General features: G+C 38.2%; 1 protein-coding gene across 2 annotated transcripts in view; it reads right to left on the reverse strand.

The window, feature by feature from the left end:
• Window positions 1-273: 273 nt before the first annotated feature.
• The window catches only part of Sec63 (SEC63 homolog, protein translocation regulator), a 65,555-nt gene continuing 39,317 nt past the window's right edge, over window positions 274-26,511 (reverse strand). The window contains exons 11-21 of one of the 2 annotated variants that reach the window (XM_040758166.1): window positions 25,201-25,293; window positions 24,055-24,209; window positions 22,580-22,727; window positions 17,960-18,042; window positions 16,863-16,922; window positions 16,523-16,693; window positions 12,521-12,679; window positions 10,652-10,753; window positions 6,630-6,728; window positions 2,386-2,490; window positions 274-1,312 (exon numbers count right to left, since the gene is read on the reverse strand). In XM_040758166.1, the coding sequence (XP_040614100.1) occupies window positions 1,169-1,312; window positions 2,386-2,490; window positions 6,630-6,728; window positions 10,652-10,753; window positions 12,521-12,679; window positions 16,523-16,693; window positions 16,863-16,922; window positions 17,960-18,042; window positions 22,580-22,727; window positions 24,055-24,209; window positions 25,201-25,293 (1,319 nt within the window). In that variant the 3' untranslated portion in view covers window positions 274-1,168. Of the gene's footprint in view, window positions 1,313-2,385; window positions 2,491-6,629; window positions 6,729-10,651; window positions 10,754-12,520; window positions 12,680-16,522; window positions 16,697-16,862; window positions 16,923-17,959; window positions 18,043-22,579; window positions 22,728-24,054; window positions 24,210-25,200; window positions 25,294-26,511 lie in introns of both variants that reach the window. The other variant, XM_040758165.1, reaches the window with a different exon arrangement.

A 26,511-nucleotide genomic window follows, 5' to 3' on the forward strand; every position in this document is an offset into this window, starting at 1 on the left:
AGACTTGTGTGTCCTCCATATCTAGTAATAAAAATGTTCCTCTTACCTCAGTGACTCATCACATACCCACATTTACTCTATGTTGAGCACTGCCCTTTAGGTTATACTAAATGAGAGAAAATAGCTCTTCCTCCTGGGTTGTCCAAGAGTGTAAGAGATAGATAGCAGTCACTTCCAGTGAGGTACAATATTAAACTTTTAGTTGAAAAATAAAAGGTTACCCTACGCCCTTTCTCTAGGAGTAAAAACACAAACACAATTACAAACATAAAATGAATCAAACTTCTATTTTATTAACAGGAGTCAAAAATGAATACAAAAAATGCCTCCTTTGTATGCTGTATTTTCTTTAGAAGGCTTCTGATAGTCAGGTAGATTAAAAGCTAAGAATGTTGTCCAGCTTCTATAATGAACCTTTTCAAAAGACTGAATAACATGACCCAGGCATCAGAAAACGTGTGGTCCCACAATCATTTTCAGCCCTGAGCTTATCCAAAGAATGAGATCTGGCGCTGAGACACCAACAGAGGCTTTAAGAGACCTTACGCCACTAAAAGCCACTTTTGTAATGTCTGTTAACTCTGGGCAATTAAGAACGGAAAATTCCAAAATGTAGCCCTCTGTATTGTGTGGAATGTGTGAAAATGTTAAGTTATGGCCAAGAGAGATGAAAGTAAAGGTTTGAACTCATGTATGGAACTGCTATAATTTTACCATTTGTAAAATATTGATAAATGAACAACAGAGCTTATTAACAGATTAAAAACTTGAGTAGATGTTACTTAAAACATATTTGTGATGTTTATCATATTTTAATGTTTACTAAAACTAAAGCTGAACAAAGATTGTTTTTCATGTACCTTGACTTGACTGAGACCATAAACTGATCAGGTAATGCACAGCCCACACTTATGGACAGTTGTAACAACAAAGGATTTATTATCATTTGCAGATGATATAAATGCACCACCCCATACCTGAAAGGCTTTAAATAACCCTTTTCAGACTGTACCATGGCACCAACGACTGCCTGGTTTATGTATCCATTTCTAGTAAAGATGGCAACACTTCCCTCCACATCAGTTCTCTACTGCTTGTTTTATTGTAATTTACAAAGCAGCAGATGTTTGCAGGTATGTGCAAACGCTGTGGTCCACACATACACTGCTTAGTCATCACCTTCCTCTTCCTCTTCTTCCTCCTCAAAGCTATCTTCAAATCCCTCACTGTCTTCCTGGTCTTCATCACCTTCTATTGCTGTATCCCACTGTGGGTGGTTTTCTGGTACAGGCTTGGCCTCATGAACTTCCAACTATAAGGAAGAATTAAATGCACATCAGAAACTTGGAAAGGAATAATGGAAGAAATACCTGGTAAATCACAAAGAAATGGATTCTGTGGCTGACTCTAAATTCAGCACATTCATTAAAAAGATACTCCACTCTAAAAAAAAAAAATACTAAACCTACTTACACAGAAATGGAGACGAATCTGTAATATAATTTGGTACTATGACCCTGTAGAAGTTGAGCCATTTAAGAAAGTACTTCTACAGCACAAAGTACTAACAGCCCTGTTTCCTGTGCAACAATACCGAGTGGCATTTTATTAGAAGTCTTTGGCTGAGGAAGAAAGCTTCAAGCATGCTTTCCAAAGATTAGCTGGGAAGTGAATTCCATGGCTGACACAGCTCTTTTCCTCTAACAGTGGAATTATGACTTCGCTCAATATCACTAATGTAATAGAATGCCTTATATGAAAAGCTCAAGGGAAATGAACACTAAGTGTACTTTAAGCCATACATAAAGTTTATGCTCTAAGATGATTTAAAAAAAAAACCACACCTTCATTTCAGAAATCAATAAATACATCAATAAAGCCTGTGGTAAAAACCTGAGTCCCGCTCCCCATCCCCTCCAGCCTTTTAAAGAAAACAAAACACATTTGGTAAAGGCCTGAAATGTGTCACATAGTATAGCACATTAAAACAACCACTAAAGTTAACTTCCAGTTGAGGTTCAAAGCTTCTTTTTTATTTATTTATTTTTTTAAATTTTATTTATTTATTGTGTATATAGCCTTCTGCCTGCAGGCCAGCAGAGGGTACCAGATCTCATTCAACATGGTTATGAGCCACCACATGGTTGCTGGGAACTGAACTCAGAACCTCTGGAAGAACAGTCAGTGCTCTTAACTGCTGAGCCATCTCTCTAGCCCCCTCAAAGTTTCTTAAAATGAACTATTACTAAAAGAGCATGAGATGACAGCTTTTTTCTCCCATCATTCTACATCTCAAAACTGATACTGCTTCCCACATCTTCCTCGGGCATTTGCTCAACGCTTATCTTCAGTAACTACTCATTTGTTCTACATCACTGTTCTTACCTTCAAAGGTTTAATCTGATCCAAACCCATATAGGAATCTGATCTCAGGAACACCGTATACTGATAATTTCCAGGCTTGCCTGGTGCAGGAAACTTCAGTTCTACCTAGGAAGATAGAATCAACACTTAAAAATCTGTATTATGCAAAAGAAGCAACAAAATGTCTTTAAACTTCCTACCTTAGAGTACTTAGGAACCTGGTAGTCCCTCAAATGACTTACAGAAACTCTCCCAATAACAAACATAATGAGTGAGCTCTACTGTATCTATTATAAACACTAAACAAAAAGGAAACTAGGTTACACAGAACTACTGGGGTTCACTTCTATGTACACAATTCAAGAAGGCTTGTTAAAGTAACCAAATTCTATGCTATTACCTTGGAAACTCAAAAAAGTAATAAACAAAGAATGAAAGTATGACTACATGAAATGTTAAATTAAACAATAGTATTGGCTAGATTAAAAAACAACTCATGCCAAATTCTCTTATTTCCAGGATAAATTATCTATGCCTTTAAAATCAGAAAGACCCTCCCAGGCTCTGAGAAGAGGCAGAAAGAATACAAGAGCCAGAGTGGGGAATTGTGCTGCAAAATCACTTTCGAGGACTCGACAGAGCCAATGGACTCTCAGCTCTTCACACAAGGAAGGCCCCACAACCCAAGGGACTATTGGCAGTTAATAGTTGCTGGGGAACAAGGGTGTCATTTTTTCCATGGTTAAAGCTGCCTATACTCCAGTAAATAGCCTCCCACCCATGATCATAGAAGCATCCTAATTAAACTCGGTGGGAACCTGAACACACCACACCACAACACACCACACTACACCACACCCACACCCACATCCACACCCACACACACTCACACACGTACATACACTGGGAAAGGGGTTTCAGAAGGCAAGGGAAAGAATCAGAGGGGACAATGCAGAGATAAAAACAACTAAACTTCATTATATTCATATGAAAACTCAAAATATAAAAATTTAAAGAATTACATATTTTCATTCAATTATATTTGAATAAATAATTTATTAGTTTTAATGGGGTCCTTTACCACCCTAATATCTAACCACTGCAAAAAAATATATAAATTATAAGAAACTACACAAAAAGTCCTAAACAGTATTTTTATTTCCCATTAAATCATAAACATGAATACAAATAGTATCATAGACTTAGAGATTTCAATTCTTTATAAGCATAAGAACACATTCTTTAAAATGACATGCTAGTAATCTGCCTCTAATCTCCAAATTTCAGATTTTTGTAGCCAATATTACATATTAATAAAGGTCATTTTAAAAAAATCTGGCCATTGTAGTGCAAATCCCAGAATTTGGAAAACGGAGACAGGAAACAAACTAGAGAGAAGTATTTGTTGTCTTCTCTCCCCTGAATCAGGGTTTCTCTGTGTAATCCCTAGTTGTCCCGGAACTAGCTGAAAGGAGTAGAGGACTTGAAGAGCATTTCACAGAAGACATACAGAATTTACAATTTGCCCTTCTGGTTTTCAATCTTGCTGTGATCCAGTATTTCTTCACTATGTTCCCCTTCCTTTCTTTTGAAATGGCCATGTACATCCTGTGCCATTGTATGTTGGAAGTATGTGATTTGCTTTTTTGAGTTTACAGGGGGTTACAGTTAAGAAGTCTGCTATGATTCTCAGAGGAGAGTTTGAACTTTTAAACAATTCTAAGAATGTAACAAATACAAGCATTTTTGAAGTTGTACTGAATGAATTTTTCTATGTGATATGGCTATAAACCAGGGAGTCAAGTGTGGTGGTTTGATTAAGAATTGCCCCCACAGACTCACATATTATTTGAATGCTTAGGCACCAGGGAATGGCATTACTTTGAGAAAGATTAGGAAGCATGGACTTGTTGGGGAAAGTGTGTCTTTTGCTTTTATCTGTTTGTCCTCACTTTCATTGGCAAGTTCATATATTTTGTTGCTGAGGAATTCCTTCACTGACATTAGAGTCTACTTCTTTGGGATTCCAACATATACTGAAGACCATCCTGAGACACACAACTTTGTGGACTGAACAACTATTGGATTCTTGGACTTTCTGCCAGGTCACTGCCATTGCTGGACTAGCTGGACCACAGCCTGTAAGTCTGCCTCAACACTACCCTCATTCATTCTATCGGTTCTTTCCTCAGACCTCTAGAGAACCCTGACTAACACAGTCAGTATCTAGAACAATCCTGAAATTTGCCCACGAAGCCTAGGCTGACAGGGAGAGCTTTCTTCTTTAAAAAGGAGCACTCAGCAAGATAGAGTACAACAGAACACAGGCCCTGAGAGTAAACATAAAGCATATGAGCGAGCAGTCTTCATCACAGTGTCATTATGGCAGTCAATCCTGCTGGACTGAACTTAGAAATACCTAGATGAGTAAAGCACATTTCTGGGTGTCATGAAGTTAAGAGCTATGATGCAGTTATTGGAAGGTGATGGGCTACAGGAGGTAGGTCTTGGGTAAAGGAAGTAGGTCATACATAGGGTGTGCCTATGAAGACTACATCTGGTCCTTGGCCCTGGTCTACTTCTTAGCTACCATTAGACGAACAAGTTTACTTCCATGTCTGATGCTGCAATGATAAACTGTTTTCCTTCTACACATCTTTACCTTGTCATGGAACTAAAAGTAACTGATTATTTGCCAAACATGGATGAACCTTCTGAAATTAAACCTCCCTCCCTTAAAAAGAATTATTTCATTCTAAATTAGATGTGTGTGTATGTGTACATGCACAAGTGCAGGTACCTGGAGAGACCACCATATACCCTGTAACTAAAGTTACAGGCTAGCATGAGCCACCTCAGGTGAGTGCTGGGAATCAAACCAGGATCCTATGAGCAGTATTTACTCTTAACCAGTGACATCTTCTCTAGTCCTCCCTTCTTTAATTCTTTCTCTCAGGTACTGGTCACAGAGACAGACAAACAAACAAAAATAAAACGGGGGGGAGGCCAAATTAATGGCACATAACAAAATAATAAAAATACCAATTCTTTGATTAAGGCAAAGTATAGTCTACTTAGCAGTAATCCAACAAGAACAAAAAATCTTAACTTTGTAAAAATTAACTTATTTCATGTGTATTGGTGCTTTGCCTGCATGTATGTCTGTATGAAGGTGTCAGATCCCCTGGAACTGGAGTTACAGACAATTGTGAGCTGTCATATGGGTGCTGTGAATTGAACTTGGGTCCTCTAGAAGAGTAGTCAGTGCTCTTAACTGCTGAGCCATCTCTTCAGATACCAAATTTTAACTTTCTAAGTAAAATATCATTAGAGTCTAGAGAGTAGACACAAAGGCTTATGTTTGTAGACAGTGATGGGGAAAATTGCCTCAAAAACATGTTTTGCTTTCAACACACTGACCAAGTTGCCTATCTTCTAAATTTTTTTAGGAATTTCCAATGGCTCAACCTAAAATATGAGATAATAATTATAAGATGTCTTATAACAAAAAATATGTAAGTTGCTGTGGAATAATCCTTCTGTATACTCTGAATATATATAACTTTCATTTGTTAATAAAGAACTGACTGACCAATAGCCAGGCAGGAGGAAGTATAGGTTGGACAGCTAAACCTAGAATGCTGTGAGGAGGAAAGGAGGAGTCAGTGGACTCACCAGGAAACACACAGAAGGGGACAAGACATGCTGGAGGACAGGGAAAGCCCTGAGCCATAAGGCAACACACAAATTAATAGAAATGGGTTAATTTAAGTTATAAGAGCTAGTTAGTAAAAGGCCTGGGCTATCAACTGAGCATTTATAATTAATATTGAGTCTCCATGTCAGTTATTTGGGAATTTGTGACTGGGACAGAAACTTCTACCTACAGTTAAGTTACCTGGCATGGTAATGCAAGTCTGTAATTCCAAAACTTGGGAAATAGAGGCAGAAGGATCAGGAGTTCAAAGCCAGTGTCAGCTACATAGGGAGCCTGAAGCTAACCCCAACAAAAACAAATGCAATAAGCAAACTAAATTGAATTAATAAAAATTTAATGAAGCTGGGTGGTGGTGGCACATGCCTTTGATCACAACACTTGGGAGGTAGAGGCAGGTGGATCTCTGGAGTTCGAGGCCAGCTTGATCTACAAAGAGAGTTTCAGGACAGCCCTGTCTCAAAAAGCAAAAACCAAACAACAACAAAAAATTATAATGAAGCATCATGAAGTTTAAGATATTAAAACAGAAATATTGTTGGCTAATTACCTCTTCTGTATCCTTCAGTGTACATACATGATATGGCATGGATATTAATGTTTGTTCTTTCCTATCTGCAATATAAAGCCACCACCACTCTTGTTTTTCCTGCAAAGAAAAAAGAAAAAAAGAAAAAGAGTATGAGTTGTCAGAAAGGACTAGAGAAACAGCTTAACTGTCCTATTTTAAGGATGCTATCCTTGTCCTGTTCAGTGCTACATCTTCAGCACTAATACAGTGCCTAGCAGATGAACAAACTGTACTAAACCACAGCAAGAGACAAACACCATTCCCCAAATAATTCTGTATGTAACTTGGAGTTTCAACAACTCCATTAAGCCTGCTAATGTATCTCAATAATAAAAATCCATGATTTACTTTAAAATGTTAAAAGATATTCTAAAAAGGAAAACAATTATTATATCATACAAAAAAATCAGTTACTCTACCTAGTGATAAGCAAAAACCAATGTATAAGTGGAAGATACTTGGGAAGTCCAATAAAAATACCAATGCATTAAATGCTTTACACTTAAAAGAGAACACCTCAGATTTTAAAGCTTGTATTTATCTTTCATTGCACACTACTAATTTAATAAGCTCAGCATTTCTAGCTGAACTTCTGAAAGACCAGGACAACAAAATCCTCACTAAGAAATCACCACTAGAATGCACAATGAGAGCTAGGAATTACACATGATAAAACAAAAGGCAAAAAAAAAAAGATGTTATTAGCCGGGCGTTGGTGGCTCACGCCTTTAATCCCAGCACTCGGGAGGCAGAAGCAGCGGTCTCTGTGAGTTCAAGGCCAGCCTGGTCTACACAGCGAGTTCCAGGAGAGCCTCCAAAACAATACCCTGTCTGGGGAGAAAAAAAAGGTTGTATTAATGAACCCAAGGATAAGCCGTCTGTAGGCACCACTCCTCAGCGTGCCCATCACCATCACTGTGCTGCTTTCCTATTAGTGAGTCACTGCTAGACATGAGTTTGGTGTCACTTGTTTTAAGGACTGAGTAGGGAAGACACCTGCTTTTGGTTTTTGGTTTTTGGTTTTGTTTTTTGAGGCAGGGTTTCTCTGTGGCTTTGGAGGCTGTCCTGGAACTAGCTCTGTAGACCAGGCTGGTCTCGAACTCACAGAGATCCTCCTGCTTCTGCCTCCCGAGGGCTGGGATTAAAGGTGTGTGCCACCAACATCCCGGCCACAACACCTATTTTAAATAAAAATGCTGAACGCTTAAAATAAACTCTAAGACGTGCCAAATATACATTTAGCCCAAATAGCACTATCATATCCTAAACACTCAATTTTCTAAAACTTAAAAAAAAATTCTTTCAATAGGAGCAAAGATACCCTGTTTTAAAAGAAAAAATTTTATTGAAATAATTTCTCTGGGAAATATTTCTATTTTAAAACCCCAATCTTCTCCATTTTATTTTATCCTTTAAGGTGACTTACTAACATTTTTTGCTTACTTGGTGATCTTTTTCTTTTTTAAATGTTTACAAGTTTTTTTTTTAATGTCTGTATGTATGTTGGTGTATATATGCTATGATGCATGTGTGGCGGTCAGAGGACAACCAGTGTAGTCAGCCCTCTCTGTTACTTGCACGTGGATACCAGGGTTGGAACTTAGGTCAGCGGGGCTAGCAAGAGGTACATGGACTTGCTGATCCATCTCACTGGCTCTCTGTCTTTCCGTTGTCACTTGTGTATTTTTTTAACAATGTTACTTCAAATGCAACTAAAAGTTCTTCTGTTAAGTGCCATAGGCCACAAAACATTTAGCATGATTAAGACTAGTAAGTAAATCACAAATGTGCAATGATGAGAGCAGCTCCGAATAAAAAAATTCAGTTCCTCTTAACTTGAGAATAGATGAGGCTACAGGATGATTACTGGTGTGTGTGTGTGTGTGTGTGTGTGTGTGTGTGTGTGTGTGTGTGTGTGTGTGTGAGAGAGAGAGAGAGAGTTTATACAAACTTAACAATCTCAACATGCAGTATTAATGGAGACTTTTATGGGTGTTCAGATCTGCTGTTGCAGCATTAAGAGTTAATAAAGTTGTGTTCAAATAAACTTTATTCACAATATAACATCATGTGCAAAAGCAAGCAGACTGCAGGCATGATGGCACATGCCCTTAATCTCAGCACTAAGGAGGCAGATGCAGATGAACGTCTGTGAGTTTCAAAACCAGCCACGGCCACATGGTAAGACCTTTAGGACACAAGGGGAGAGGCAATTGGATTTGGCTTGTATATTCAAACTTTAGACATTGTGAAACAACATTATCATCTACAAAGCTCAAACCACAAAAAATAAATTACAAAAACCCTTCAATGCTTTAAGTTTACAATTTTGTGTTGGGCCACATTCAGTGCTACTTCAGGCCACATGTAACACACAGGTCATGAGCTTCCAAATGTTGACACAAGGTACATATTATACTAGGAAAAAGCATTTTTGAGGATAAAATACTTCAAGGGAGTCACTGCTTTGCTTATTAACTAAGCACAATCTGAATGATACTGTAAGTTACAATCACGTTGGATGAGTGCTTACCTCATCCCATACTTTTTTTTTCTTTTTAAAACCAATTAACAAGCAGAATTTATTTGTTTGATTCCATAATGCCTAGTGTTGGCAGGTATCTCTGCAATGGGGAAAATGCCGCTAACAGATGGGTTAAAACCCAAAACATGCCAGAAGATCAGCACATATACTAAGATGAAACCAGGGTTGACTTTGCTCCAAGTCCAAACAAGAGTCTGTGCAAAGCCACTTACTTATTGCTTGGAAAGCCAAATCATTTAGGACTTCTACATAGAAGGCCCCAGAATTGTTGTACTGATAGTCTCAAAAAGAAAACAGACTGTGTACATGAACCCGCTGGCCAAGCATCAGGAAAGAGGAATGCCTTGTGACAAAGCTGTGGATCAATTTCCATGAACTGGAGAAGCCAGCACTTGATCTCAGCTCCACAGACAGAATCATCTTCAAAATCAAATGTCAAAGGAATTCCAAAGTCATTTCCAGACCAACAAAAGAGAAAGCAAGGACATTAAAGGTGCGCAGGCATAATGACAAAGTAAACAAAGACAATGGCGCTGTGATACTTGGTCCTCAGTATGGGACTCAGGTATTGCTTAGTTTAACTGAACATTGTTCAGAGCCCAAAAGAGCTGGTCCCACAACTACCATCCGTAGGCTCATGTATTTCCACAAACTAGGACAGTTACTGGGGTCAAAAGCAAGTTTGTTGGTACCAAGGAGCTAGTAAAGAACCCTCAGAGAGAAGAATTTCTTTCATCCTATTTAAAACTTCAAGGGGTGAATGACTTGAACAGCCAAATCACCAAAAACAACTACTGCATTCATCTTATAAAGCCTCCTCTCACTACTAAATACACAATGAGCACAGCACTCAGTAACAGGAGCAGAGATGACAAAAGAAAGTTAATACCCCTGTAAACAACACATCACATAAAGTTTTTCACGTTACAGTATACCTTACCCTTTATTATGAGGGTGACTGTGGTATTTTGAACAGATAGGATCCCTACAGATTCGTGTGTTTGAATACTTGGCCTATAGGGAGTGCCACTATTAGGAGGTACAGCCTTGTTGAAATGGATGTGGCCTTGTTGGAGGAAGTGTGTCACTGTGGGGGCAGGCTTTACGGTTTCAGGAGCTCCAGCCTATTTACTTCCTACTGCCTGCTGGTCCAGATGTAGAACTCTCAGCCTGTTCTCCAGCAACTTATTTGTCTGTATACTGCCATGCTTCCTGCCATGAGGATAATGGACTAAAGTTCCACACTGTAAGCCACCCCAATTAAATGTTTTCCTTTGTAAGAGTTGCCGTGACCATGGTCTCTTCACAGCAATAAAACCCCAAGACAGTGACCTATCAAAAATAAACCAATTACAATTTGGAGCAATAAACATACCACACAGCAGTACAAATCCAATAGGAAATATAAGGAAAGAAGAAATACAATAATGGAAATACTAGGCTAAGTTCAACTCACCTCAGGAAAGTAAAGACTATATACAGGGTGTGTTATCTTTGACTTGGTTTCCAGAAGAGCTCTCTCTTTTCTCTGTATGCTTTGCTGTAACTCTTGCCACTCCTAGGAGAGAAAAAAATAGAATACTTGAAATCTGGTATCTTGCAGAGACCATTTAGCAGAGTTTTGATGATGCCAACCAGCTACTAAGGATTATAAGTTCAGTTCCACAAATATTATCATCGTCTGGAACAACTGTAACTATGCCTCTAAGCATCACAGTACACTGACACTCCTGTTCCAGATCTTACCCTGAGCCTATACCACAGCTTTCTTCCTTGTCCTTTTTACTCTCTACATTTCTCTGAAGTTACTAAACCATTGCACTCGCCCTAAACCCTGGGTGGGTTTCTGGTCACATTGTCAGTCTTGTAAACTCCTACTCTAATTCTTTCAGTACAGTGAAATGCTACTGTATTAACTCCCAAGAAAAGCATACCAAGAATGTCCCTCTGCCTCAGAACTTAGCTATCACACTGTTATGCCATTATTACCGTTTGCATAACATGTATTAATTCTTGTACATACCATGACATTTATTTTAAGTCTGTTGGCCCCAACAGCCAGGATATTCAAAGGCAAAAGCTATTTTGTATTTGTCTTGGACTCTATGAACTAAATCATGCTTAGGATGAAATAGACTATGAATCTATTGGTTAATTGATTATCTTTAGTCTTCTAAAGAAACTCATCTGTAGCTGGACGTAGAGATGCATGTCTTTAATCCCAGTACTGATGCAGAGGCAGGCAAATCTCTGTGAGTTCTAAGCCAGCCTGGTCTACATAGTGAGTTCTTGGACAGCCAGAAACACATAGTTAGAATCTCTCTCTCTCAAAAAAAAAAAAAAAAAAAAAAAAAAAGGAAAAAGGCTCATTTATAAAACCTTGACTTATCTGAGAATACTAGCTACATGACGAATCTTTCTTAGAGTAGAGCTGAGAGAGCTGAGGAATTCCCCAAGTCTAAAAGCACTCAAGATGCAGCAACTAATAAAAGCTCATCTTTATTTGCTTCTATTCCCAAGGATTGGTAGGTCCATGAGCTCCCTGTACCTTTGCATTCCATTCCCCACCTAGTCCAAGACTCTCCTCCTGCCTCAGAGACTATTCAGGGGATCACGTTTGCTATCTCAAGCCACAAGAATTTTTTACATCTATAACCCAGACAAAAGAGCAAATAAACAGAGATCAGCATGTACTCCATTTGCAATGAGGCTCCAGTATATTCTTTTCTGTATCATTTCTGAAAATCAAGTGAAATGTGATGCACATACAGTGTACCTCACCATCTTAATAAACTCTTAATAGGTGACATTCTAAAAGCTTTCCTTCCAGCTGACTCTCCACCATCAGGTTCACAGTGATGTTTCTTCTCAGCAGGATCTAGAACCCATGGGAAAACCTTCCAAGGACTGTTCCTGTCTTAGTCCCACCTCCCCTTACTCCTATTTCCACAAACATCTTCCACCACTGAAAATTTCCTTAAGAGATCATACTAGTCTCACTCAAACACAGAACATGCTCCACTTCGTAATTTCAACAAATCTGAGAAAACTGGGATTTCCAATCCTTGTTTGAAACCATTTTTCCTTTATAATCACTGATGGGAATTCCTCAAAACAAATGCAATCTTCAAGTAATAAAATTCTAAAATGGACGAGTTTCTAAGGCAAGTAAACAAGCAAAGGAATGAACAACCAACCCCAGTGATCACCAGAACCCTGATCCCAATGATTTAAACTATCAAGTCTGGAGCTTGCAGTGCGCACTGGGCTCTCTCTGTCCTCAGCACAGGGGTGGGCGAGAGAGACAAGGGCCATCAGGTCTTACTGCTTCATCGTCTTTGTTTTGTTTTTCATCTTGCTCTCTATCAGATTCTCTGTCACTACCGTCATCTTTTTCACTCTGGGAATCTCTATTGGTTTCTTCCTCTTCAGAATCACTGCCTTTGTCAGAAATGTCGTCTTCTTCCTCCTTTACTGCAGTTTCCTACAAGACAAAAGCAAAAACAAAAGTTCCGAACAGTTCAGTCAGTATAAATTGTTCCGAGTCTCTGAAGCTAATTCAATGTCAACATAACTGAGCTGGCTCAAGATCAGAATCTCACTATTCACAACCAAAGTTCTCTCCAGCAAAGATAGGAAAAGGAAGAATGGAGGGCATAAAAAGCTTAAAAGAAAAAACAAAACGTGTGAATAAAACTGTCTTTACTCACAAGGCCACAATTGCTTATGTGGAAGATCTTTATTAAAACGCCGACAAATGTTGAAATCAAGTCAAGTCACTAAGACTTCTCGATACAAGGTTAATTCTTTATTTAAGATACATCTACTATGTTCCTACAAAGCAGTAACAGCCATTGAAAATGAAAGGCTGTCAAGTACATAAGCAGCACAAATGTACTGTCATTTACTGCTAGGAAAGTTTAAAGAAGCTATAAATTTATAAAGACAGGCAATAAATGTGAACAAAGACTAAGCAAAAATGCTATATTAATTCCCCCATCAAACCCTAGATTCAATTAATGCCAATCTACATCCAGTAACGATTTTTTAATGAAAATTGTCACTCAGTCAAAATGTTTAGTTGGATGAAAAATAGTTAAGAAAATAAATAAAAGTACAAGCTGAGAAATTTACACTATAATATGTAAAAACTGAAATCTATGACTGTCGAAAGAATAAGCAGATGCAATGGACTACCATCTGGAGTGACACACTAAAGCAATATAGTCACTTGTTCTAAACAAAACAGAACTGCAATTCATGAGGAAGGAATTGTTTTTCAATAAATACTGAAATAATCGGGAGGCAGAGGCAGGCGGATCTCTGTGAGTTCGAGGCCAGCCTGGTCTACAGAGTGAGTTCCAGGACAGCCTCCAAAACAATACAGAGAAACCCTGTCTCAAAAAACCAAAAAAAAAAAAAAAAAAATACTGAAATAAATATTCCATAATTTACATTTTCAATGAAAAGTCATTCAAAATAGATCACACAGTTGAAGGTAATATTAAAATACATTCACAGCAGCTGTGGTTGCCTGTATAAGACCAAACTAGTTAAACCCCACCCTCAGCAGAGAAGGTATTGATGAATAATGATGGTTTGAAGGAAAGGAAAGTCAGCTAACGGTGTGGCCCCTGGCAGGTTAACCATACTCTGTGGATGGTCCCACACACAGCACAAACTGGATTAGTGTTTTTAAAAAAAGGACAGGAATTTGGAGTGATCTGGGAGGAGTTATTAGATAATTATGACCAAAATACACTGTATGTTAGGTATAAAATTCTCAAAGATTATAAAATTAATTTTCAAGATAAAGTCTGGGTGGGTAGCTGTGGCTGACCTGGATCTCAGTATGTAGCCTGGTGGGAACTTAGTATGTAGCCAACCAAACTGAGAGATACACCTGCCTCTGCATCAAGTGCTGTAGGATTAAATAAAGGTGTGCATCGCCACACCCAGTTATAAAAAGGTATTTTTAAAAATAAAACTAAAATAGATTTAATTAAAATAATAACCACCAAAAAGCTACCTTCTATGAGGAAAGAAACTCATACTCATAATACCCAAAGGGTTCTATCAAATCCATAAGACAAACAACCCATAAGATTAACAAAATGGCCAGTAAGCACATGAAAAAAAAAAACAAAAAACAAAAAAACACTCAAATCATTAGGTAAATATAAATGAAAACCAAAGGAATATCACCACAGGTCACCCAAATGGTTAAAGCCAAAGAAGGGAAACCAAGCAGAGGCGACAGCACAGGAACTGGACTCCCTCAGCTGGGGTGGTTAAAAATGGCAGACTTTGGAAGCTGGTTCTACTAATGAGTTATACACAACTACCTTATGACTCAGCCTTGCTGCTGTGTAGAATATGACCATAATAACCACGCGCAGAGAGTACATGATATAAGCACCTTTAGATTAGATTAAAATGGCAAACCCAAACAGATCAGAGACATAGTGTGTTTATATAATGAAATAGCATCAGAATACACACATAAGCAATCTCTCTCCAACTGAACTATCCTTACAACTAATACAAAGGTAAGAAATGAAGAAACGTTGAGCCAGGTCAGGAGGACAGTTCAGTGGATAAAGCCTAATGACCCAAATTCAATCCCTGGAATCCACATGATAGAAAGAACAAACCTACAAGTTCTCCTCCGATCTCCATACATGTCACGTAGACACACTCAATCAATCAAACCAATTAGTGGTTTTAAAATTTTTTAAAGAATATTGAGAGGCTGGAGAGATGGCTTAGCAGTGAAGAGCACTGGCTGTTCTCGCAGAGGATTTGGGTTTGAGTTCCAACACCCACAAAGTGGCTCACAAATGTCTCTCACTTCAGTTCCAGGGACTCCGACGCCTTCTTCTGGTTTCACAAGCACCAGACACATATGTACTGCACATACATACACAAAGGCAAAAGATCCATACACATAATATAAACACCAGGGTTTGAAGAGATAGTGTGAGGGTTAAGAGCAAGTACTGATCTTGAGGACCTGAGTTCAGTTTATATCAGGAGGCTCATGACAAACTGTTAACTCTAGGAGATATGAAGCCTTTTCTAGCCTCTAGGCACTCAGCACAAATGTGCAAACATACACTCAAATGGCACACATTCACACAGACTAACAGTTACTTCTTTTTTCTTGTTTTCAGAAGGTTTTTCTCTGTGTAGCCCTGGCTGTCCTAGAACTTGCTCTGTAAACCAGGGTAGTCTCCAACTCAAAGAGATCTATCCGCCTGCCCCTACTTCACTATGCCTGTCATTAAAAGACAGAAAAAAATAGCATTATAGCGCACATCTTTAATCCCAGCTCCCAGGAAGCAGAGGCAGGTATATCTCTGTACATCTGAGGCCATTCTGTTCTACATAGTAAGTTCCAGGTCAGCCAGGGCTCCACAGTGAGTTCCTATCTCAAAAACAGAAAGAAGGGAGGGAGGTGGACACGGATGGGGGAGTGGGGGAAAAGAATGTCAGGGCTAGAGAGAGGACACAGTGGCTACAAGAACCGGCTGCTTTTCTAAAGAAGCCATGCTGCAGCTAACAACCATCTGCAATTCCAGTTCCAGAGAATCCACCTTCTTTTGGCTGCATCTGGCTCTCCAGGGTACTGCACATACATGGCACAAAGACATTTATACAGACATTCATGCACAGAAGATAAATCTTAGAGAGTGATTTCATTTATATGAAGTTTATTAATAAGTAAAATTACAGTGACTAGAGTCACAGTAGTGAGTAGAGAGAGAAAGTGCTCAATGGAAGAATCATTGACTATGAAAGGACATACAGGAGTTCTCCTGAATGCTAATAAGGCTTAAAGTATTTATTTTTAATTGTATATATATATGCCTGTATCTATGTGTGGTATGTATATATTAAATATAGCTTCCTGCAGAGATGAATGGTGATTGATCCCCTGGAAATGGAGTTATACAGGGAGTTGTGAGCCACCTGACATAGGTGCTAGGAACGGAATTCAGGTTCTATGTAAGAACAGTAGACACTCTTTACTGCTGAGCCCTCTCTTAAGCCCAGGGCTTTTAAATCGTGGTATGAGCTGGGCATAGCTCAGTGGTAGAGCGCTTTCCTAGTGTGCATGAGACACTGGGTTCAATTTCTAGCATTTGGAGGGGAGGAGTAGGGGAGGGAGGGCAAATCTTGACTTGGGTTTAATGTACACATTGCCATGTGAACTCTAGAAGCTGTATACATATTTGAACAGTTTATATATATATATAATCTGTATATATATATATATATACAGATTACACCTCAGTAATAACAGAAACAAAGACAACAGACTTACATTCCCAACAACTCCATTTGCCTGCTTCTGCTTCTGTTGTTTTGCCTGAGGTAAGGGCACAGCAGTGGGCTTTTTTTTTAAAGGCTTCTTCTTTTTGGACTTGGGCATTTTCTTGGGTCCTTTGCTCTTCTGTTGCCATCCTCCTTTTGCCTTGTTCTTGTTGGCATCGCTCTGCTGCAAACCACATGCAACTATTAGGACTTAACAGACACTTTTAGAAGGAACTGATGAAAATGTGTGTTTTCATAAACTATGCTATATGTCCCGCAGTAATAAAGTCAACCAAAGAAGTACATAGAACATCTCTTCACTAAGAAGGTAAGAAAACTCAAGTTGTTACCCCGTCTTCTGCAGGCTGTTCCTCAGCAGCGCAGATGGACTGTTCCTTTTCAAATACTTCCTAGAGGCAACAAGAACAACAGTATCTATCAGCCCACATTTGTCTTTCAGATAAAACACAGAATCTTTGAAAATATCTATCCATAAAGGTTTTGTTAATTAGTTACAATTGAGAGGGTAAATAGGCCTGGCAGTTGTAAGTCTGTACATATGCAGGACTTTATAGCTGTCAAAAACAGACTTTAAAAAGTAGAATCTACTAAATTAACCAATTCAATGACAATATAGGCAAATTCATTACAAAGTTAAACATACTTCAATTTAAAAGCTCATTTTATTCTAATAGCAATCAAGCATGAATAGTTTAATGAGAATTTGAATACATCATATTATTCTAATATTCACCATCAAGGGACACTGTAAGTTTATTCATTATTATCAGTGGATTACCAAGAAAATCCATATATCTTAAAAACATATCTACTAACCATACAACTTAATCAGAATCAACACAAAAACTATGAATTTATAATTTAAAGTTTAATTAGAACCTAGTAAGATGCATACTGGAAACTAACAAGTGGTACAGGTTGTGCTTAAGAAATATCTTAGGCCGGGTGGTGGACCTGGGTTCAATACCAAGCACCCATACTGCAGCTTGAAACCACCCATAAGTATAGTTCTAGGGCATCCAGTGCCCTCTTCTCATCTGTGTAGGCACTAGGCACTCACATGGTGGATACGTATACAGACAGGAAAAACATTCGCATATACAAAAGGACTGAATTCTTAATATATAAAAAATAAAGCCAGGCATGATGGACAGCACATGCGTATAACCTCAGTTAGGGAGATAGTGACAAGTGGATTTCTGGGAACTAGCTGGCCAGGAATCCTCACTAAGTTGGCAAACACAATGCCAATGAGAGACACCATCTCAAAAAACAGCACAACACCATCAGATTTTGACCTATAGCCTCTACACACACGCATATGCACCCATGTGCAAGCACACGTGCATTCACACAAAATCAACAAATACACAAGCCTCCAAAACAATAAATATATGTAAATAAATAATCCAAATAAACTACTTACGGCCATTGTCTGCCTCGTCAATTTAACCAAGACTGTAACTAGGGATCCTACTGTGATGTTGTTGCTGTCCTCGTCATCCAACACTGTAAGACAGGAGGAATAGAGGAAAATATAAAAAACAAGTCCCAAGTCAATGCAAACATCAGTATTTAACTTGCCCAAAACAATTTGGTAGTTTAGTATTTGGAAAGTATTATGTTTTAAGCTTATTAAAAATAATTTATTGAAGCTGGGCGTTAGTGGTGCACGCCTTTAATCCCAGCACTTGGAAGGCAGAGGCAGGAGGATCTCTGTGAGTTCAAGACCAGCCTGGTCTACAAGAACTAGTTCCAGGACAGCCTCCAAAGCCACAGAGAAACCCTGCCTTCAAAAACCAAAGAAAAATCAAGAACAGAAAAAATAATATTTCTTTTATAACAGATATTACTAGGGCTGGAGATATGGTTCAGCCATTAAAGGCTAGGTTCACACCAAAAATATAGACATTACTAAACAGGGTAGCACATGCAATCATTTAATTTTGACATAGAGCCCCATACACTCCAATATAATAAAAATAAAACTTCTCAAGAACACTGAGGTGGTAACTTAACTGAGCTGGGAAGGTCAGCTCTCAGTGTGGGCAGCTCACTCCTCTAGGCCAGGGGAATGTCCTGCACTGACTAAGGAGAAAGGCAGCGGGGTGGTAGCACTCATTTCTCTGCTTCCTGACTGCGGATGCAATGTGCCCCGCTGCCTTATACCCCTGCCACCAATGCTTCCAGCATAACAAACAGTATCTCTCAAACCCTTAAAGGGCTTGCAAGGTATTTTTGTCAAAGAATGAAAAAGACAATTACTTTTCATACCTTTTACTCCAGTGATACTAACTCATTTTTTTACAATTTTTATCTGTAAGATATTTCTTCAATGAGAACTTTTGTTTTACTTTTTTCTAAGTTTGTGCTTAGCTTACAAATTTAGTTCAGTATATTGTTCTGGCCTTTGTTATACACTAACATGGAAAATATAAGTCTCTAACAACTTATAATTGCTAACTCCATACTAGTTATGAGGTACAACTGTGTTAAGAAAGGGTACACTATCCTTTCTTCACCTTAGAAGCCTCTGTTATCATGAGCACATTTTTCATTCTGCAGTACCTGTGACATCTACTGCATTGGTGCATACATGTATTTAGTGTCTTAAAGTGGGGCGGGGGCTGCCATGAGATGCTACATGGCCTCTAGTGATAAAGGGAAAACAATTATCTCCACCACCATGCTAAAAGCACTGGTCTTCTAATCTCTACCTTTCCTGTAACGTATTCAAATAACACAGTAAAATGAACTCTTACTTGCTATGGAATAGTAGTTTAAGATGTATTACATTCTTTTATCCTGTGGAATATTTGTTTAGTGATGCAAAGATGTTTCGCATTCTTTTATTCTGTGAAGCTGTGTTACTGTGCCTGTCTAAAACACCTGATTGGTTGAATAAGAAGCTGAATAACCAGAAGCTAGACAAGAGAGGGATAGGCAGGGCTGCCAGGCAGAGAAAATAAACAGGGAAGAAGAAGAAAGAGAAAGAGAAAAGGAGTGAGGAAAAGGAGAAGAAAAGAATACCAGGGGCCAACCACCCAGCCAATTACAGAACAAGTAAAGAAGGAGATACAGAATAAAGAAAGGTAAAAGCCCAGAGGCAAAAGCAAACTAGCTAAAAACAAGTCAAGCTAAGGCCGGGCATTTATAAATAAGAATTAAGTCTCTGTGTATTTACCTGGGAGCTGGGTGGTGGGACCCCACATAGCAAAGAGTAAAATAAACAACCCCCCCCCAAAAAATACAACACAAAAAGCCCAACTACATTTACTTTCTCGAAAATAAACCTCTTCAAACATTTTTTCCTAAGCATGTATGTTTTACAATGATTATAGCAAAGATTATCTTAGGTCCCAAATCATACTTGATTAGAAAACTAAAACCCTAAATGCAGTTTTTAAAGGCATTCTTATTTTCCATGTGTGTGAGTAACTGTAGGTGTGCATATGTACAACATGTGAGGCTGGTGTCCAAGGAGTTGTAAGTGGACATGAGCTACCAGGTGGGAGTTGTGCATTGAACCTGGGTCCTTTGCAAAAGCAGCAAGCAGTTTTTAGGATTCTGGTTTTGTTTGTTTTTGTTGCTGTTTTTTGGTGTTTTGAGACAGGGTTTCTCTGTGTAGTCCTGGATGTCCTGGAACTTGCTCTGAAGACCAGCCTGACTTCAAACTCACAGAAATCTGCTGCCTCAATCTCCAAAGTACTGACTGGTGTTAAAGGTGTGCACCACCACCACCTGGCACAGAAGGTACTCTTAACCTCTCAGGCATCTCTCCAGCCCCTAAATTAGCAGCATTTAGATTAGTGATCTTAAAGTCTAAAAACTCAACAACCTTAACCAAAACTCCCAAATCCCAGAAAAAGTTGTCTATATGTTAAGACTTTGCAATGTCCTGTAAGCTAGGCAAACTGAAACCAGATGACACTGTTTGCTTCCCTGTCCCTAGCATTCCAATTTTAGGAAATCACTTACTTCTCTTTTATATCAGAATACAAATTCGGTAAGGCAAAGTGCCTTCGGCACAGATCTCCAGGTGCCGGTAAAAGTACACAGCACTCAATGTTTTTTGCATGAATATAAGGCAAAATGTCTGTCATCACACAACACTAAGCATCCATCGTGTTGTTTTTAATCCTATATCTCAACTAGATGATGAACTCCTTAAGACAGAAACCATTCCTAACATGTTCCTGCATTCTTGGTGTTAGAAAAAGTGTTCTCTCAACAGTGAACTGGTGAATGTTACAACTCAGAACTAGACCACAGGCAGGATAAGCAATAATCTGTAACTCTGTTCAAAATATTACTCAGCTACTAAAATGGTGACAGGGCAATTATGTAGGTAGAAAGTGTTTTCAATTAAAATAGATATAAAGACAGAGAAAAAACACATGGAACACAGGCAGGCAGGGTAATTTTCTTTCTTTCTTTCTTTCTTTTTTTTTTTTTTTTTGAGACAGGATTTCTCTGTGTGATGTCCCAAGTTGTCCTGGAACTCGCTCTGTAGACCAGGCTGGCCTCAAACTCACAGAGACTGGGCTGCCTCTGCCGCCCAAGTGCTGGGAATAAAGGAGTACGTCACCACCACCTGGATATTTTTCCTCTTTTTTTTTTTTAAATTTTTTTGTTGGTAATTTTCTAAGCTTACTATAGATAAATGTTAATTTCATCACTAAATACCTATTTCTTTTAACAATATATTCGAAATATTTCCTTCTGTCATCATACTTACACATTCTTTGGAAAGTTAAACAATTCCAAGAGGATACCAGGACTCCATGGAAAAAGCACTGAAGAAGAAGCTTGTCAGGCAGTGGTGGCGCACGCCTTTAATCCCAGCACTCAGGAGGCAGAGGCAGGCGGATCTCTGTGAGTTCGAGACCAACCTGGTCTACAAGAGCTAGGTTCAGGATAGCCTCCAAAGCCACAGCGTAACCCTGTCTTGAACCGCCACCCCCCCAGAAAAAAAAAGAAAGAAAAAGAAGCAGTAGACAAGAATGGCAGGCCATGACACGACATGAATGAAGCAAGAACCATAGGACAAGAGGGTTCATTCTACACTCTGAGCATGGCTGTCTACCCAGCTCCATGTGTAAAGAATTCATCTAAGGTTAAACCTTCCATATCCTCACTGAGAACTAATTTCCAATTATAGGTGATTGATACACAAAAAGAAAATCCAGAATGTTCAACAATAAAGCAGTATCCTTGTACTTAGCACAACTGTAACAAACATAAAAGCAGGATTTTAATCAGAAAACTACAGCTCTGCAAAGTCCAACTAAGAATGACATTATTAAAGTATTTTAAAAGCAGACACAGTGGTCCATGACTGTGTTGTAGAATATTATTTTAAGATGTATTTGTTTACGCTGTGGAACATTTGTTTAGTGATGTGTTGCATTCTTTTATCTTGCATTTGTTTAACTCTGTGAAGCTGTGTTACTCTGCCTGTCTAAAACACCTGATTGGTCTAATAAAGAACTGAATGGCCAACAGCGAGGCAGGAGAAAGGATAGGCAGGGCTGGCAGGCAGAGAGAATAAATAAGGAGGAGAAATCTGGGAAGAGGAGATCTAGGAGGAGAGAAGGAAGAGGACTCCAAGGGCCAGTCACCCAGCTACACAGCAAGCCACAGAGTAAAAGGTAAGGAAAGGTATACAGGATAAAGATAAAAGACCAGAGGCAAAAGGTAGATGAGATAATTTAAATTAAGAAAAGCTGGCAAGAAACAAGCTAAGCTAAGGCTGGGCATTTATAGGTAACAGTATGTCTCCGTGGGCTTATTTATTTGGGATCTGGGTGGCAGGCCCCTCAAAGAGCAAAAACTAAAGAGTAAGAACAACTAACAATGACTGTAATATCAACACCTTTAAAGCAAAGGCAAGATTTCTCCAAGTTTGAAGAAGCCTGGACTACATAGTAAATGCATGTTAGAAAGGACAATATAGTGAGATGGAGGGAGGAAGGAAAAGAATGAATTTTAGTCAAACAAATGAGACCAAATCACCCAATATGCAACAGGGAAAGCTCCCACTTACCCTGTGACTTTATGTCCATGGTCACATATGGAAAACTACCAAGGACCGCCATGACCTCTTCATATTTATCATCTTCAAGGAAGTGTAGCAGACTATGGCGATCTGATTCTTTTAAACTGACCAAATCCTGGATAGTTTTAATTTTGTACTATAAAAAAAAGCAACCAACAAAATTTTTCATGAAATGAAAACGAACGGCGTGCTGACCAAAATAAAATCCAGCAACTTCAGAAAAAAGTTAACATTATGAACATTTCAGAATAAAACAACTAAAACTAAGGATGATTTGCTATAAATTAATTACAGGTTTATTTTTTTAATCAGAAAAGAGAGTACAAAATTAAAAAAAAAGAAATTCATATAGAATATTGACTCAAGCAACAACTAACTGTCCTAAATTTATCTATTTTCAGTTTTAAGAATAAAAGCATTCTAAGTATAGGTGGCCTCTAAAGGCTTCACTATGCAGTAAGTTAAATGAATTTAAATTAATTGAAATTTAATTTAAGCACTAGATACTTAATTTTTATTTTCAGAGAGTATTAAATCATGAGATAGATTGAATTTCAACTCTAGGATTCTGTTGTTTCAAATTATTTAACATTGATGAAATTTGTAAAGGCATTATGATTAAAGGACAGAGAACTTGGATACAGATTTTTAATACAGTTATTACCTTTAATACTATCAAATACAAAGCTTATCTTCTACTATATACAAAGTAACTTTTTTCTTTTTGTTTTCTTGAAACAGGGTCTCACTGTGTGGCCCAGGCTAGCCTCATGTTCACTACTTAGCCTAGGCATCAAATTTACCACAGCCTTCCTGCCATAGACTCCCAGAGTACTGAGTAAGGCTCATACTATCACAGCCAAAAGGTCATGCTTAAAATCTACCAGAATTATAGTTTCAGTTTCTTCAACTTTCCAAACTTTTTCATTTCTACACAGTTTTGAGATACTCAAGTCTTTTCAATATTTTCTAAAAAAGAAACAATCTTTACTTAATCAAAGTCTCCTCCCACGCCCACAACATCTCCCTACTCCCTGGCCCCAGAACTAACTGGTACTGAACCCAGGGTCTTGTGCATACCAAGCAAGCACGCTTACCCCTGAGCTTCATCACCAGTCCACCAACATTATTTTTGTGAATGCTTCATTTTTTATTTTTGTTCATACTCAACTATAATTGCCCAACCTTTAAGTCAAAAACAAAATAAAAAGTAGATGATATATTCTTACTTGGTACATACATAGTTGCAATGTAAAAATAAAATATTAATCGCTAAAATTCACTCAAACTAAACAGTAATTTTATAGCAGTAAAATATTATAAAACTACCTAATTAAGAAATAATAATAAAAATGATATTGTAAATCTAAGAAATCCATAGCAACCAAGTGTAGAAAACTTTATTCACATTACCTTATGATACAACAAATTGCTACACTCTGACTAGAAAGTAGTCAACAAACCTTTTTATGGTTGGAAACTCTCCTAAGATTGTCCTCCTCGATGTGAGGGAGCTGCAGAAGGGGAGACTTAAACTGCTGGAGGCCTTGGACAGCCATCTGGGAAAGCTTCATACAGTTTTCTAAGGATGCCAAAGTTGGAGCACGAAACTCCCTTTCTTAGAAAGAATAGGAAAAAAAGAAACAAAAGGGCTGTACTTTTTATACTTTCATTATAAGGAATAAAGTCACAGTAAAAATTCAAGATCGATTTTTCCTTTAAAGACTACTGAAAAAATGTTAAACTTGGTCAAGTTTATTACTCAGCAACAGCCACTAATTTAACAAAAGTCTCTGTATCAACTCCAATAATAGTAAAATATCGGGCACTAACTGTAAGTACCATGACGTGATGGAAAACACTTGTAATCCCAGCATGTGAGTGGCAATTCTAGCATTCACAGGGCTGAGGCAGTACCAGCCTAGGCAGTGCAGTCAGACGCTTCACAAGCACCAACCCCCAAGCTTTCTAAACTGGACAGTGGAGCACAACAGGAGCCTTGTAGTTAAGAAGAGAAAGCACATCTGGCTACAAAGCAAGACCCTATCTCAAAAATACAAGAGTAATATTTTGTGTTTTATAAATCTATTTTTATTTTTACTTTTTGAAGGCAGCAGAGTCAAACTAGACTCGTGCCTCAGCCTAACAAATGCTGAGATTACAGGTATAATCCATGCCGTGCTGAAAGTCTTCGTACTTACAAACTCCAACAAAGAAAATAAGGAGATATTATCAATCTTCCAAATGTACTGTAACATTGCCAAGAACTCAAATCACCCACAATATAAGCAGTTTCCTTTTCCACTGACAGCCCAAAATTCCTTTTTTCCTCTCTCTCTTCCCACCCACACACACTACACATTATGCCAATTAAGGAATTATTTCAAAGTCACTGTTAAAATACAAAATAAAACTATTCAGAGGAAAGAAAAAATTTAATTCACTAAAAATAAAACAATGAAAAAATGAGAAAATCATGAGGAAATCTGAGAAACCTGACCGACCCAAGACACAGAATTATACCTAAATACTCATAAAGTTTTAAACTCTAAGTATACCAAGAAAATGATTAGAGGAAAAAGTCCAAATTAATTACATTTCCTCCTCACCTTCACGGCTCCTGGCCATGATTATTAGCTGGCAGATTACATTAACCATTTCTTGAAGCAGAGCAGGACATTTTTTCAGCATGAACTGTTGATCTGGGGTGGGAAAAAAAGGACCCTGAAATAAGCCATTCTAATCTTACGGTGAAAACACCTTTCCCATTTGAAGGCCAAGGCTAACACAAAATGTCCTGGCCCTTAAATATTTCACACAGTTTCAGAATTTTAAGGTTTGAAAGAATGTTTCTCCTCAACATCACTGCAAAAAGTAGATGCCATTACTAATACAAGATGTAGCAAAACAAAAATCATAAATTCAGTTCTAATCTTACTATCTTTGAAAATGTTCTGCTTATGCTGTTAAGTTCCTGTAACTGTAGGTCAATACAAAGACTATGAATGAGAATAAACTCAACTAAACACAGAAAAGGAGGAGCAAGTTAATTAGGGGGTGACTAAGCTTACAAAAGTGCTTGTGGTGCAAGCCTGAGCACCTGAGTCCAGTCTCTGGAAACAAACAAGCAAAAACAATGGGCTGGCAAGATAACTCAGTGGTTAAGAGAATTGGTTGCTTCCAGAGAAGCTAGGTTCAAGTCCTAGCACTCACATGGTGATTGACAACAGTCTGTAACCATAGTCCCTCTTCTAACCTCCTCAGCACTGAACACATGTGATACTCGACACTACTGCAGGCAAAATGCCCATATACGTTACAATAAAAAATAAATTAAAAAATTCTAACAGGCTGGGATATATGTCAGGTTCTGGGTTCAAATACAAACAATACAGAAAAGTAAATGCTATTTGGAGCATCATCACCCATCATCATTATCCATTTGAAGGGCTGGAGAGACATCTCAGAAGTTAAGAGCACTAGCTGCTCTTCCAGATGACTTGAATCCAATTTCCAATACCCACACATAGACTCACAACCACTAGTAACTTCAGTTTGAAGGAACCCAATGCTCTCTTCGGGCCTCTGTGATAGCAGGATATATATTATATATGAAGACAGATTAAAATTAACTTTTAAGACCAAATCCATTAGATTTTGTACTCAACTTAAAAAGCAGGCCCCTTATGTGTGAGAAATGACTAGTAAAAATGAATATGCCTACATATGTGCACAGAACATTAATAGCAAACTACTAATTTATTTCAAAATAATTCTAATGACAATGCCTAAAAATGTTCCTTCCTTCCACCCTAAGCATCCTTCCTAGCACTAAGTAACAAATGTCTTATTTTCAGGAGTCCTGGACTGCAGCATTAGCTGAACAGTGATAGGGTGGTTAAGATTTCATTCAGAAAGAA

The sequence above is a fragment of the Mesocricetus auratus genome, unplaced genomic scaffold (genome assembly GCF_017639785.1).
Source record: "Mesocricetus auratus isolate SY011 unplaced genomic scaffold, BCM_Maur_2.0 Super-Scaffold_100018, whole genome shotgun sequence".
NCBI lineage: Eukaryota > Metazoa > Chordata > Mammalia > Rodentia > Cricetidae > Mesocricetus > Mesocricetus auratus.